A 14,504-nucleotide genomic window follows, 5' to 3' on the forward strand; every position below is an offset into this window, starting at 1 on the left:
AGTTCTGCTTTTATTTCCCATCCTTAAAGGCTTTAAGCCCTGAAAAACGGCCAAGAGCGTTAAATTGCGGGCAAACGTGTAACTCTGAATTTATTACACTTCATAAAAGAGCGATTAATGTTTATAGATGTGATTTTATCACGAACACCCGAGCAACGATGTATATGTACACATAAAGATGGAAGATGGTTGCGGACTGAATCCACGAAAGGTTGCTACCGTGCAAAAGCAGAGTCGATTCACTAGGGTTCACCTAGAATACACTTTTAATCTAGAATTATATAATTTATTATTGATTACTTATTTTAAACCCTTTCGATTGATTACGTTTATATTTTCCGTTTATTTAATGTTTTGTTTGGTGTAGGATGTTGAGTAGTACACATATCCTTATCCTTATACCGACTAACCTGGTGTATAAAACGGTTTGGCTTAAAGCACTTTAGGAGTTGCCGCTCTACGTGCCAAGGCATTGGAGACAAGCCAACGTGTTCGACAATTGATGCGTCTTAATCAATCTTAGCCCGATGCCAAGTGGCAAAATGGCAGCATCACGAGCACCCTGTCATCGTGTGTATTTTAAACGCACTGTTTGACAGGGGAAAACCCCGGCTTATCGTTGGGTTAGCGGGTCGAACTTGGCCCAAAACTTGCAGCCACGACACGGGCCCAATGCAAATTGCATGGTCACGTAGGTTCGGCGTCGAGAACTCTATGCAAATTAGTTGAAAAGTTACGGCAGCGATTGCCTTTTGATGTGGAAGCCATGGGAAGACTGGGGGGACCAAAGCCTTCTGCGAGTACGTGCCGTTTTGGCCAAAATGCTTCATTTACCGCACTCACACGCACACACACACACTCACGCACTGCTCGCATACAGGCACACCTTGCTCGATGGCATTGGCTGTGGTTTTCGTCCTGTTTTCCCGCTCCCCCCCTCCGCTGAAGGAGGCTTATCCTTCTGCCAGACGTGAGGTGTTAATAGATTTACATGGCGCCCGTGCGAGATGGGCCTTCTGTACTCCTCGCCACATCCAAAAGGTGCGATTGCAGTTCAGATTGCAGACAGCGCGGTAAAAGTTGAAATAAAAGTTTTAAAATAAGCTTTCAGCCTTTTGCTCTTGTTTTTGTTGAGTACTTAAAAATCCTTACATTTAAGTAAGTTCCATAAAAAATTAAATTCTTTTTGAACAATGTGTAATATGTATTTTTGTACATTACATTATTTATTTGCGTGCCAAATGACAATGGGGCACGCATGGGGCACGTGGCTGTGGCACAACTGGCGGCTCATTATGCTCCGCAATGAAGCGCGAATTAAAGTAAAAGAGCCCAAACACAAAAATTTGCAATTCAAAGTAAACAGAAATCAAGTGAAACAGCAGCGAGAAGTTAAAGTTAAAACAACACAGGAGAGGATGGCGCCGCAAGTTGGCTAACCAGAACGGAAGTTGACATTATTTTTATTTTCGCTCGTTTGTTCCCTGTGTTTTTTGTTTGTTTGCGTGTTTTCTTTTGATGTGTGTGTTTTCGGGGGAACGGGTGCTTCAAAATGCGGAATGGAGTTGAGTGGCCAGCAAACAAGTTGCCACCGCCAGCGGTTCCCAACTGTGGGTCTGTATGCGTGCGGCAAAGCCAAAATAAATGCCAACAAGGATAATTCCGGGGTAATCCGATTTAGTGCGTTGCCCGGCGCTAGTTCCCCGGGTCCGTGGTGCACACACTCACACAGAAACCCTCCTGATTATGTGCCACTGCCCCGGACTAGATGCCCACTTCTGGTTGCCTCTCTATCGTCGTCCTGGCCAATGTCCTGGGCACTCACTAGCCAGCTGATGCTGGTCGCTTGGCCAGCAGATTCCGGCAGACACAGTGGGGCAGGTCCAGGCAAAACCATTTTCCATGGACCTAATAGATTTAAAGTTTCCATTAAATTTGCCTGCGAGCAAAGTAGTTTGCTGGCAATCCTTTGCTTTGCAAACTTCGGATCAGAGTGAATCATAAACATGGTTGTTCTTTGTGGATTTGAATATAATCTAATCAATTTGGCCCACTGTTCGACCCTCAGTACTTTTTGTCCCTTTTTTGTTGGGTGTTTTAGCATTTGCAGCAGGATTCGGACTTTTTAATGTTGTTTGAAACGCAGTGGTCGGTGAATTTCGTTTGGAACCCATAATGTTGTTTTAGTCACTGCCACCTTTCCATTGCCAAAGTCCTTGTGGGTTGAAAATTAAAAACATAATTTTCATGTGGCCGCACGCATTGTTGCTGCCTTTTGCATAATTGAAGAACGTAGTCGGAGCGCAGAATGCTAATGTCGAACGAGGGTAAGTCTGCGGCTTTTGTGTCTCCTGCCAACTGCGGTCTTTAAGACAAACGACGACGAGGCTATTGGACAAATAAGCACGGCCAAAATCCGTCTCAGACGGCAACAATTGCTCTAAGGCTCTTCAAATGAGAATGGGTATGGGAATGGAAATCGAGCGCTGACCTCGGTCATTTTGTCCCATCTCGACATTATTCGATTCTATTTTAGCAAGTTGTCTTTAAAGTCCGCAGGAATAAACGCCAAATTTAAGGAGCTTGTGCTTGAATACACTTTTTGGGGGTTGAATGCTTCCCTAAGCACTTAAACGGCACACGTGGCGTATGCGCAATAAAACGATAGCGATAGCTAATCACTGAAGTACATTGATTACGCAAAGTCTTAAAGCCATTAATTGAAGACCTTGTTTCGCGGAGCGAGCACAAGTATTTCGATTTTATTTCTATGTGCTCCGGGGCATCCTTTGCCCGACGCATCCTTTCGCCAGAACAGCTGGGATTCATTTCGCCAATGCGAAAACCACTTCGCAATGCTGGCACAAATGTTTTAGCTTCGTTTTGCTTTTTCGCTTAGAAATGCACAAAGGAATTCGGCACAAAGTGGGTGAAGCGATGCCTGTTAAAAATGCATTCGTGCTGCTTTTTTGAGCGAATTGCATGCGATAAACTTTATAATTCAATTGTGGTTCTGCAAGTCGTGTGTCGTGTCGAAGGCAAAGCTGGCTTGGAATATCAAAACTGAGTTAAAGCACTTGTAGCCGAACCGCAAAACCACTAACTTAAATCAGCCGCTTGGCGGTTTTATCGCAGAGCTTTCCATGTTTTACGGAAGTTAACTCAATCGCCACCGCAACATTCCTCACAACTTTAGTTCCATCCGAAGTTTTAGCTACTAGCAGTTAGTTGTTACCATTTTTAAAACTAAAAACAAAATTTATATTTAAGCCTTTATAGTTTATATTCATTGCGTTATGGAAGTACTGGTTGTATATTCCGAATTTCATAAGTAAATTCCTTTAATGCCAGGACCTCATTATGAAGCCAATTGTAATTAAAGACCAGAATGTCCTTTGAGGGTCCTGTCAATCAAGTGACCATGTCACAAACTTCAAGGGGCTTTTCCTCGCATTAAATGAATAACAAGCGACCTACTTGAACTATTATGTAGCATATAAGCAGCTAATTGGCTTGTTAAGGAAAGTAATCCGTTGGTGAAAAGTTTGACACTTTAATATTAATCAATTGCTGAAGGTTTAAAAATAAATGTAATTTATTTACTTCGACTAAATTGAAATTGAAAACAACTATAAAAATATATCAAAGAAATGGGTTTTTGACATAAATTTATGTTCCAGTTTCCCTAGAATCCACCTTCAAACCGCAATAGCAGTGAGCTTTTGAAAGGCGCGTCATACCATTCAGCTTTTGCGTGCTTACCGATTGTGTCTAAATAAAGGTTTGTGGCACTACTATTCAGTTTGGTCTAAAAAGGACGAAACTATACTTTTGTAAAAAGAAATTTGAGGCAATGTTTCAACTGGTAAAAACAGCCACTAGGTGGAGTGTCTAATTGTGCGCCACATTAAATACATTAAAATGATTTTAACAATTATAAGATTTCATGTTCCTTTGTTCACTCAATCTAAACGTTCGATTATCATATGTTCTGCTTGTGGAAATTGTATTTGAGGACCTCATAAAACATAAGCATAAATTGATTTATATAGTAGAAAGACAGTTGCTACTGTTAGAAAATAGCTTTGCTACCCATTTGTATTGCACCAAATCGAGCCCCGAAACTGAAACATTTGTCGGCCAATCGACTTTCACACTCGTGAATCATATTTCGAATGGAGTTGGCACTCACTCGTCCGCCCACGTATTTACCGGGTTCAGTTCAGGTGCACCGGGTAACCTGAATAAGCAGTACATCCTGCGGCCGTAAACGCAAATACACCTAAGTTCAAACACCTGCTAAAGTTCAGAACATCAACGGCAACGTTGACCGCAACAAGCAAACAAATGAGGGTCAAACTGTGAAAAAAGGAAAACATCCTGGCCCGCCAGGCCCGAAACACAGGCACATGCTAGCTCGCACATTTCAATGCGCCACATTAACCCACAGCCTGGGACACTCATCCTTATTTTCCAGCAGGATCCTACCTCTGATTCCCTTTCAATTAGAGCGGGCTGAGAGGGGCAGGAGCCAGATGAACTTTGACCATTCAACACGTCCATTTCCATTCGCAATGAGTGCATGGGTATGGCAAAGGGGGCAAGACTTAGTGTTCTAAAAGCAGAGTGGCTTATGCCCTACACAATTGTATTAATTTTTAAGCAATTTTCCGTAGAATATTTATAATTATTCTATTTGCAATTAATTATCCCCCTAGCGCACCCCTGCCAGTCTTTTTTTTATGAGTTGGCCAACAGGAAGACCAGGAAGTTGCTCGTAATTCTGTTTCCGCTTGATTTACAAATATTTGCATGGCAAAACATTTTTCAACAATTTTGCGGAAAAGCGGGTGGAAAAAAAAAATAGCCGAACAACAAGTGCAAAAATAGAACAAAAAGTCTTTACCGAAAATTGCAAGGAAATGCAAAACTAGCAAACTTTTGAAATGGTTTAGGCGAACTATTTTTGTGGCCAGTTGAGTCTTAAAATATTGGTCTGATTTCGGAAAAGTTGAACAGAATGGTTCAACATAATTATGGCAAATCGATCAGAGTAAATTCTCAAAGAATAGCAGTTGAACTGAAGATTAATATCTTTCTGCTATTGAAATTGTACTTTAAGTATATTATTAACAAATCCTTTTTTCCACTTTCTACTATAACAAGAGGAGTATAATTTAATGACTGACTTCATTTCGCCAACTAATTTGTTTATAAAGTATGTCTCAAGCTGTCTATCATTTCATTTCATTGTTGTCATTTGCTTAGTATACTTCGTTGTTTGTTTCCCCTCATTTTGACATTTCTGTTTGCTTATTTACTTATTTGCATGGCTCTTCTCGCTCCCACAGGACCCTCCAAAGGACCCTTCGTCCTGCCGCTCGCTTGACTTCCTGGCGGTAGTAGTTTTTATGCGCCGTCTTTATGCGTTGCCTGCTTTCAGTTGCTGGGGGCGAAAGTTCGGGTTCAGGAAGTCTCGCCATTTGCATGTCAGTCTGGCAAAGGACTTGCGAGGACCATTAATAATCGGCTGCCTGTTGCTCCACCTGCGCGAATCCTTCGCGTTGAAATGCATTCGCCGCATTAATCACACGCGAATTTGGACGCTCGTTTGATGGCAACAAATCCTTTTGCGAATTCCCGCCAACATCGGCGTCCAAATCAGGGTCCCAAATTCATCGTCCTGCGAGTGGCTGCAGCTGCTCATTATGGGCGCCAGTTGCTCCCCGGTCGCAGCACACAAATCTCCCCAAAGTAATTTACTGGCAACTGCGCAAAGTGCACTCTGCTATTTTTCAAATCGCCAAGCCAGACGCAATCCGCTGACTTCTGGCTTCAAGTTGAAACTGAAATTGAATTGCGATTGATATTGATTGGCTGCGTGCTTGAGCGACAACTCGGCCAAATCATGTGCAGCCAGCCGGGGATTTCCCCATCTTGTAACTTTCGCTTATTGTTGTTTTCTTTTTCCCGCTCTGGATAACCAGATCCTTGTCGAACTTGCTGGCTGGCTGGAAATCGAATTTGGAGTCCCTTAGCTCCCAGCCAGCATATTCGCATATAAGTTGTGTATTGTTTAGTCAAGTGCAGCTGCTCGTGCAGCTTGTTTATGTGCTGTGTAAATAGGAGTCGGATGGAGCTATGAGTGCGCAAGTTAAATGGAAACTCGGCGCACGAATTTCTGCAATTTAATACAGGCCAACTTGAGTTTGTCAAATTAACTGGGAAACTTATGGCCTTTTTGTACATTTTTCCGAAAGTCTGCAGTGGCACGGTGATCCAACATTATTAAATATTTTGTTTTAATAGTAACATTAAAGTAATATAGCTACATTAATTTGAAGTTTAAATTACCAATCTCTTATTAGCCTGTGCTTAATAATAGTAAACTTAAGGCTATCTTTCGAATCTTCAAGTCCTAGATATGTGCGTGTATTCATTTACCCACTCACTACTGACTGACTTGTAAATTTGCAGTAATTAAAGCTTGCAAATCGGAGCCAGCACACTGTGGCCAGCACCAATGCGGAAGCAATCAAACAAACGCAGTAACAAGGATTGCATTAGGATGCATACAAAAGCACTCCAGGACTCCGGACTCCCGGACTCCAGGACTCCAGGACACGGGGGAACCACAAAAGGTGGCCGGGCAAACAGGTGCCAAGAGGGCAGGAGCAGCACTTTCTGCCACAAAGAGCTGAGTGCTCCAGATTGGGATGTGCGGCAGCAGGAGGTGGGCAACAATGGCAGTTCCTGCCAGGACAACGATGGAAACAGGAAATCCTGGCGACACTAAAAATATTTTCTACCAAATTTACAATATGAAGTGGCTGGCTTCAGTTTGCTGCCAAAGGTGCTTGCTTGCTTGCTTATGTATGTAACATTGTAAAATGTATAGTTTAGTGTGTGTGCTGCCACAACATTCGCATAAACCAACTGATACACACACAGAGAAAAACACGCCGATGTGTGCAGTATACAAAATGTTGCACTTCATTGCGTTGACAGAAACAAACGTGGCACAAATGTGGAGTTTCTGCAGCTCCTTCTGCTCGTCCTGCCACGTCCTGCGAATCCTTATTCATCCAACCTACGAGACTCCATCTGTTGCTGAGTGCATTTCGAACATAATTTTCAATTTTCAAACATGTTTTGCCATTTGCTCGAGCACTGCGAAATTGTTTCTGTGTGACATTTTTTGATTTGCTTAATGGTCGCTCGGTGATTCGGCATTCGGCAAATGGACGTTTTATTTAAGTTCCTGATAGTTTGAAAACACTCTGCAGTTACCAGAATTTAACCATTTATTAAAGCGCATATATCTGGTTTAAATTTTATAGATTTTAAGCTGAAACCAATCCTATTTAGACATGGTTGCAATTTATGTTTAAAAAATGCCTCCAATATATGCATTTTTTTTTAAATTGGTTGTCATTTTTGCTCTGCTCAGTTTTTGTGCTGTTCTTTAGCCTCTTTTTGAATCAATTTAACATGTTTTTTGAACCTCATCCACTTGCCTGAAGTAGATTGCCATAAATGGCTTTAATATAATAAGCTGTTAACGTTTAATTGCTTTCTACCGAAACACATGCAACACATGCTATCATTATCGTTTGGCTAAACGATTTAAATTGCTCCTCGGCGATTCCCTGTGAATTGGGCCAATATCATTTGATATGCGCTTTGAGACAAAGGCCAAAACCGCTTAGAAACCACACAGGAAAAGGCCGAAACACGGGTTAAAGTTGCAGTCAAAAAGCGGGCCAACAATTGGGGAATTGTACTGACTTCGCTCTCTCCCCTTTTTTCCTGGTCCAAATCCTGATCCTGCTGCTGGTCCTCATTGCTGGTCCTTTTTGCTGGACGGACTTGGCTCCGCAGGCAGCATAATTAATTGCGGTAATTAGTGTGTTGGCAACAAACAGCAAACACACGAAAACATTCAGCAACAGCAAGTGAAACCAGCAGAAAATGGGCAATGGGGGGAAAAAGGGGGGCAGCCGTACCGATGCATTTACTTTGCACAAGATTTGTGGCCCCGCCAAACTCTGGCATATTAGTTGGTTTGTGGACCAACTTTTATTTACGACTCCAACCGAAGCAAAGGATATACTCGTATATATTTATATATGTATCTCCCGACTGTTGAAAGGCCGACGGCGCTAATTTAGTTGGCCGCCTTGGTTGTTCAGTGGCATCATTAGAAAGCGGGAAATTATTTTTATTGCTAAGCAAACGGCGGCGGAGGGGGCAGAGACAGCTACTCGGGCGCAAATCTCGGAGCAAAAGGATCTGTGCGAAAGAGGACATAACCCCCTGGAGGTCCAGTTGCTCCAGCTTGGCGGAGCAAAGAAACCCGGACATTTTGCTCTTTGCCGTTCGCTTTAATTGGTCACTTGGCGAGCACAGAAGAACAATTTAATTTTCGCCATTTTCCTATTATCTCCGTCTGTGGATAGACGTCTTCTTAGCTCGGCTTTATGTAATTAAGGGCTGTAACAAGGGCAGCCGGGGGGCGTGGCAGCGTCTGTTGTGTGTTATTACCACCGCAGTCATTAAATCTTTTGTGTGTAATTAAAAAATTACAATTTAATGCCTTGCGCTCATTTATTGACACGGCGTGCGGTCTTTGCAAAAGCATTCACATCCGCACCGACATCCGCATCCGCCCCGTGGCCAAGCAGCTTCAACGAGCGGAAAATCGCGGGAAAACCAAGTGGAGAAAATGTGGAACATTGTGTTGGTGGCAAAGGAAGGGGGATAATAATGAAGCACTGATGGAATTCCTAATGATGCAAGTCAGCCCGTCTACAAAACGTGTTAAGTGTGTATTTATGGCTAGGTAAATGTTGTATCGCCACCGGCTGTTTTTCCTTAGTTAATGCTGATTACTTGGTAAGAAAAGGGATTTATATTGTCAGCTTAAGACATGTGATGTGGATAAACAGATAAACAACGTTGGCCGATAACCACAACATTTTAAATCTGCTCCCGTAGAAATACAGCTTTGGTTGTTAATTGAAAGCCTGACTCTCATGCCTGCAGTGAAAAATGCCGAGTGCTGAATTTTCGATGAGCCAAATGAAAGGAAACAGATATGTGGGCAAAAAAAAGGAGAGGAAAACTCTCCGCTGACATGGAAGTTGCATTGCCCGAATGGCCTCGCCCCCCATCGAGTCGGGTGGCATGTGACCTGGAGCGGATTTCGCGTTGATTTGCTCTAAAAGCCCGTGCGAAACTGACCCACTTGCCGGTGGATTGGCGAATTGGCGGATTGGCGGTTGCAGGCCTAAAATGGCCGAGTTCTTCATTTTTTCGCAGTATTAATTTGTCCTCTTCTCTGCTGGTTCAGCTGTCGCGGCTCAAAACGTTGACTTAAAGTGTTGATATTGAGAGCTGGCGGGCAGATTTGAACTGCTAGCTCCTCTCATTTGGAAATTAAATAGCCGGGCTGATTGTTTTGAACCACACCCAAATAACGGCCACGCTCATTGCGATGCGGATGGCGGCGATGGCCAATGGGAAATGTCAATGATGAGCGGAGCATCCATGTCCGTGTGCGTAGTCAGAAAAATATTTAACGCGCGGTTGGGCAATAAAAGTCACCACGCACAATATGGCGCCCAGTCGCAACGCATATCCGCATCCGCAACAGCAACAGCATCCGCATCTGCATCCGAATCCGACGTTTGGCATTCAACTGATTTATGCGGCTGTCAACGCAGTGCTCCTATTCCTTGCCAAAACCCCCCCAAAAAGGCATTCTGGCCAAAAGCGCATATGCGGGTCCTTAGTTGAGCCCCAGTTGACGTGGCTGATTGACAAACCGCGCCCGTTGAACAAATGAAGCATTTGCCATGCGGTCCGTCGGTTGTGCAAATGGCAGTGCAACCTGTACGGTTAGCTTTATTGCAACTAATCAGAATTTCCTTTGATATGCGCTGTATTGTTTTCTATGCAATGTATAGCAATTTAAAACTGCCTTGAGTTTTAGAAAAAAAACTTGTATTTAAAATTAGAATTTTATTATATAAAATGTTACAAATACGTTGTAAGTTGGCTTTACGATCTTTTCCTACAATTTATTAAAAATCCTTCTAACTTAAGGGAATTTTTTTACGGGTACTTCTCTTTTTTCCTATTTTAATTTCCTGATTATCTGTCTGCATATCGGTCAAAGTCGTTTGAGTAGAAACCGAGTGTAACTGACTTCCACTTTCACTCTCAGATATGTGCTGACTGATTTTGGTATAGGATCGCGGAACGGAGTACAGGTATTTCAGCTGATCCAAAGGAAGTCCGAGCACCCTGCCGATGTATTCCTTGCCCGCCATACAGGAGCCACGCAGTGGGGTATCGCAACCACCTGTCTGCCGCTTTGAGTGATGGTATTCAAAGACGATGCCCAAGGCGCAGTTCTTCGACCTGATGGTATTCCGCACATCAATAACACTGAAGGTGAGTATGTTCTCGAAAACTCCCAACCCGATGGCCTCCTCAATGGCCGCATCAGTGACCAGGTAACAACCAAGGGAACAGTCAGTGCCCAGATCCCTAACATTTACGTGATATAAATTGTCTGCTCGCAGAAATATGGATATTACTATGTTTGTCAGGCAACGATCCCACAGCGAGTCCAGCAGTTGTCTGTAGAAACTATCAAGTATTTTCAAGCACTGCCCACGACAGAACTGGCACGTGCTCGAGGTCTTCTTGTTCAGCCTTTTGGCACCATCCATTTTCCGAATACACTCTTTGGCCAAACACTGAACATTGGCATTGAGGCTATTCACCTGCGAGCGGATATCGCAGAGATCCTGGCTCTGAAGGCCCTCCAAACGTCGATTCATCTGCTCCAACTGGTTGGATAAGTCGCATATAGCCGGGCAGTTGGAACATGGCGGTGGATTCTTCGAGCAATGGGGCTCCTCTGGTAAATAGTAACAGCAGAATTGGTCTGCGCCCTTGCAATCACAATATTCGTGGGCACCAAAAGTGCTCCTTGAATTTGAAATGGATTCTTCAATTTCCACTGTAGGCTGACCACGCTTTGCTAAAGAATCTTTAGAACTGTGAGACTTATCAAGGCGATGGCTCTTTGCTTGCTTCTTTGTGGACTTTTGAGAACTATTCGTGTGGTGGTGTGCAGACTTCGACTTGGAGTGATCTGTGCTAACTACTTTGGAATTCTCAGATTGATCCTTCTTAGTTCCCCCACCCGCGGGCACCACAATCAACGGTCGCATGCAAAATCGCGAGGCTGTTTGGTTCCTGGACGACTCCTTCCTCCGTTGAGGTGCTGGCTCTTTCGGCGTTTGAGCGGGACACGTTTTTGTAATATCCCCCTGTGGCTCCTGGCTATAGCAAACGTTGATGGAGGACAGGCTGGATTCATTGGACACCGTGCCTGAGCATGAGCTGTCCCGGAAGTGCAGATCAACTGTGGGAATATCCCTGGCCGGGGGCTCTTCAAAGGACACGCAGCTGTGGCGCTGGCTCTCGTGTCCATTGCTGCGTGGGGACTTATTGGGTTCCGGTTTTGAGGAACAGCGGGTGATTTTCGGGCTTTTATCGGATGCACTTTTATTGCACCGGTAGGAAGGTTCATCATTTGTGGCGCAATTCGTTTGCTTCGAGGACTTAGCGGTTTCACAAGAAGGCTTACCGGCATCATTTTGATGGTCGTGGCTTTGGTTATGCGTATTTTTTTTCTTCTTTCCGGATTTATTCAATTTACTACAGAAACCGCCAGCTAAAAGGCGGCTTTGTGAGGCCTGCAAATTCAGAGCGCTCCTGGAACGAAATCTTCTAGGCATGGAATTTTGCACCCGGATGAGGTTTGTCCTATACCGCTGATATACTCTATTATATTCTAAACAAAAGCGTAAATTTTTTGTTTTCATTACTAGCAATCTTTACTTACCCGGATCTGAGCAAAACCTGTAGATTTTTTGTGAATTCCTCATAATTTGATCTTCCAAAGAAAAGTCTGCATTTTGCGGCTGGTTCGAGTTCTGACTAAAATAACGATCTCGTTTTTCCATCTTGCAACATTTTTATGCTTTGAACTTTTTGTATAAAAATTTAGAGCCGAATTTTAGAAATTAACACTAAAAGCTAAGCCAACCTATAGGCATTTGTTTAACTAAAATATTTCCATTCTATTTACTTACCACACACACAATCTCTCATCGAAATTGAATATACTGATTTATACATCAATAAATCGAAGCACAAAAGATTCTGTTTTGATATTCATAACTTTTATTATGGCTCACACACAATTGGCAAACGAAAGTCGGAAAATATTAAATCTTTGGCTAGGTATTATGGTTTAGATTTTACACCACTTTAGCTGAAATACATTTAATTTCATTGAGTATAAATAACTTTTGTAAAATATATGTTTGCTATTCCCTCGTTTGCATAATATTTGTATTGTGGCGAAGTGTTTAAGCTTATTTTTACATCTATATTTATTCTGTATTTTTTAGCCCTGGAAATTTACACGTGGAATTGTTTTATATTTATATAAAACTTTTAAATGCTGTTGTTAAGCTCCTTGATATTTATATTAATTGTTTGATGCGTTTGATGGTATTTGATGGTATTCCAAAACTTTATATATTTTTGTAGTTAAGTTGAAAAGATTGTTAGTTATATAGAATGACGGGAGGCTTTTGTTTGTATATACTAAACTAATGTTCTTTTTTAGTTTTGGCAACTGTCTGTTTGTATCTTAAAGATTTGGCAACGAGATGCGAAGTTGCACGGAAAACTTCCAATTCATGTTAAAATATACTGGAATGTTGAGCAAAGCTTTAGTTTTGCATAATTTTGGGGAGCCAAGGCCAGCAAACCATTGATTATGTCTAACTGCTATGAGGATTTGTTTAAATACATATAAATATCCTATAAGTGATCCACTAATATCTTTCAAATCGAAGCACTGAAAGCGTAATAGAAATTCTTACTAAACTTAACATTCTTTAAGGTTATATTAACGCACTGAACTTAAGAGTAAACCAAATTACTTAGACCGAGCAAATCAGACAGAAAAGTGTCGCCGTGGACACGCCTTACAGCTATACAAAGCACATGGGGTTTAAGGTCCTGGTTTCCGGTTCCGCTAGGTGCATCACCCGTCATCCTTCATCCGCCTGCAGATTCAGATTCATCCCAGGAACGGCCGCATCAGGACCATTAGTGTCATCAGACCCAGTTCCACGCACAGATTCCTGGTCTCCTTGACCCCCGAAGAGACTCGGGGCTCCAGGGAAAGTGTCTTGTACTTCTCCACCTTGGTGAAGTCACTGAATCCGGCCAGGTTTCGTGATGCGGCCCTCACTAGGTAGACGGTATCTGGCTCTAAATTCGTCAGAAGGAATGTTGCCCCTAAAATGTATAGGATCCATGAGGTTACATATCGAATAGTCATAGCAACAGATAGGTCTTAAGTATAATTTGAAGCTTAACTCACCCTCCTCGAACGCGTAATCCTTCCGCCTGGCATTGGTCCACTTGCCAGCGTCCGTCTTGAACTCCATTTCGGTCATGTACTCAATGCGGAATCCATTGACCCCCATTGGACTGTCGGGAGGACCTCGTGGAGCACTCAGTACCACATCGAAGGTGTTTGAATTGAAGCCACGCAGCTGGAAGTTGGCCGGTGACGGGGGCTTCTCGCCCTGCTCCAGTCGCGTGGTTCTCTCGATGGTGCCCAGGTCGTTCCTGGCACGACACCTGTAGTTATCGAAGGCGCTGGTGTTCAGCACGTGGATGGTCAGACTCGACCAGTAGCTATCCGACTGGATCGTGTACAGCCTGTTGTTGCTGTGCAGCTTATTGTGTTTGCGATACCATGTGAAATTCGCTGGAGGTTCCGCCAGTGCCTCGCACATAAGGGTCGCAGTTCCGTTTATGTAGGCGTACTTCAGACTCACAAATGGAGTCTTGGACCAAATGGGCTTGTCTGCACAGGGAAAAATATCAAGGATATTATAAAAGATATTTCATGATATTTCATGGGGAAAAAGTCATGTTTCGTAATATGGGGATTTCTGTTCTATGTCCCATTTTAAGGCAATTAAAAGTGCCTAAAAACCCCGCAGGAGACATGCTGACAGTTCAAACCGCGGCAGTTCTCAAAGGTAGGCCATGGAAATGGAAAAACCATGTGCGCTAACCATAAATCAGGACCCGGCCAAGTTAAGCCATTAGCTGCATGTGCGCCACGCCCACGCGCACTGGAACTCGTACGCCCGCCCACTGGCCACACATCAGGAACACCGGTCGACATCGGAATCCATCAAAAGCATCAAAGGCATGCCGCGAGTGTAATTCAAGAAAAACTATTTACCGCTCACTGCGCTGCATACTAAGCGCAAACTCGAAATTTGGAACAAAACGGTGCTCAAGTAATTTCGACAGGTCACCCCACCACTTTGCACACTGGGACCAGCTAAGATCAAAAAAGTTATGCTAGTTTTAGATAATTTAAAATG

At 43.2% G+C, this 14,504-nt stretch overlaps 2 protein-coding genes across 3 annotated transcripts in view; both read right to left on the bottom strand.

The window, feature by feature from the left end:
* Positions 1–10,029: 10,029 nt before the first annotated feature.
* LOC117150836 lies at positions 10,030–12,125 on the bottom strand. Its single transcript, XM_033317904.1, has 2 exons — positions 11,924–12,125; positions 10,030–11,872 (listed from the first exon to the last, which is right to left on the bottom strand). The coding sequence occupies exons 1-2, from the start codon at positions 12,042–12,044 to the stop codon at positions 10,098–10,100; spliced, it is 1,896 nt and encodes a 631-aa protein (XP_033173795.1). The 5' UTR covers positions 12,045–12,125; the 3' UTR covers positions 10,030–10,097.
* Positions 12,126–12,251: 126 nt separating this feature from the next.
* The window catches only part of LOC117148101 (neural cell adhesion molecule 1-A), a 58,843-nt gene continuing 56,590 nt past the window's right edge, over positions 12,252–14,504 (bottom strand). Inside the window, exons 7-8 of one of the 2 annotated variants that reach the window (XM_033315321.1) lie at positions 13,481–13,972; positions 12,252–13,395 (exon numbers count right to left, since the gene is read on the bottom strand). In XM_033315321.1, the coding sequence (XP_033171212.1) occupies positions 13,175–13,395; positions 13,481–13,972 (713 nt within the window). In that variant the 3' untranslated portion in view covers positions 12,252–13,174. The remainder of the gene's footprint in view (positions 13,396–13,480; positions 13,973–14,504) is intronic. The other variant, XM_033315328.1, reaches the window with a different exon arrangement.

This window comes from Drosophila mauritiana, chromosome 2L (assembly GCF_004382145.1).
Source record: "Drosophila mauritiana strain mau12 chromosome 2L, ASM438214v1, whole genome shotgun sequence".
Lineage (NCBI taxonomy): Eukaryota > Metazoa > Arthropoda > Insecta > Diptera > Drosophilidae > Drosophila > Drosophila mauritiana.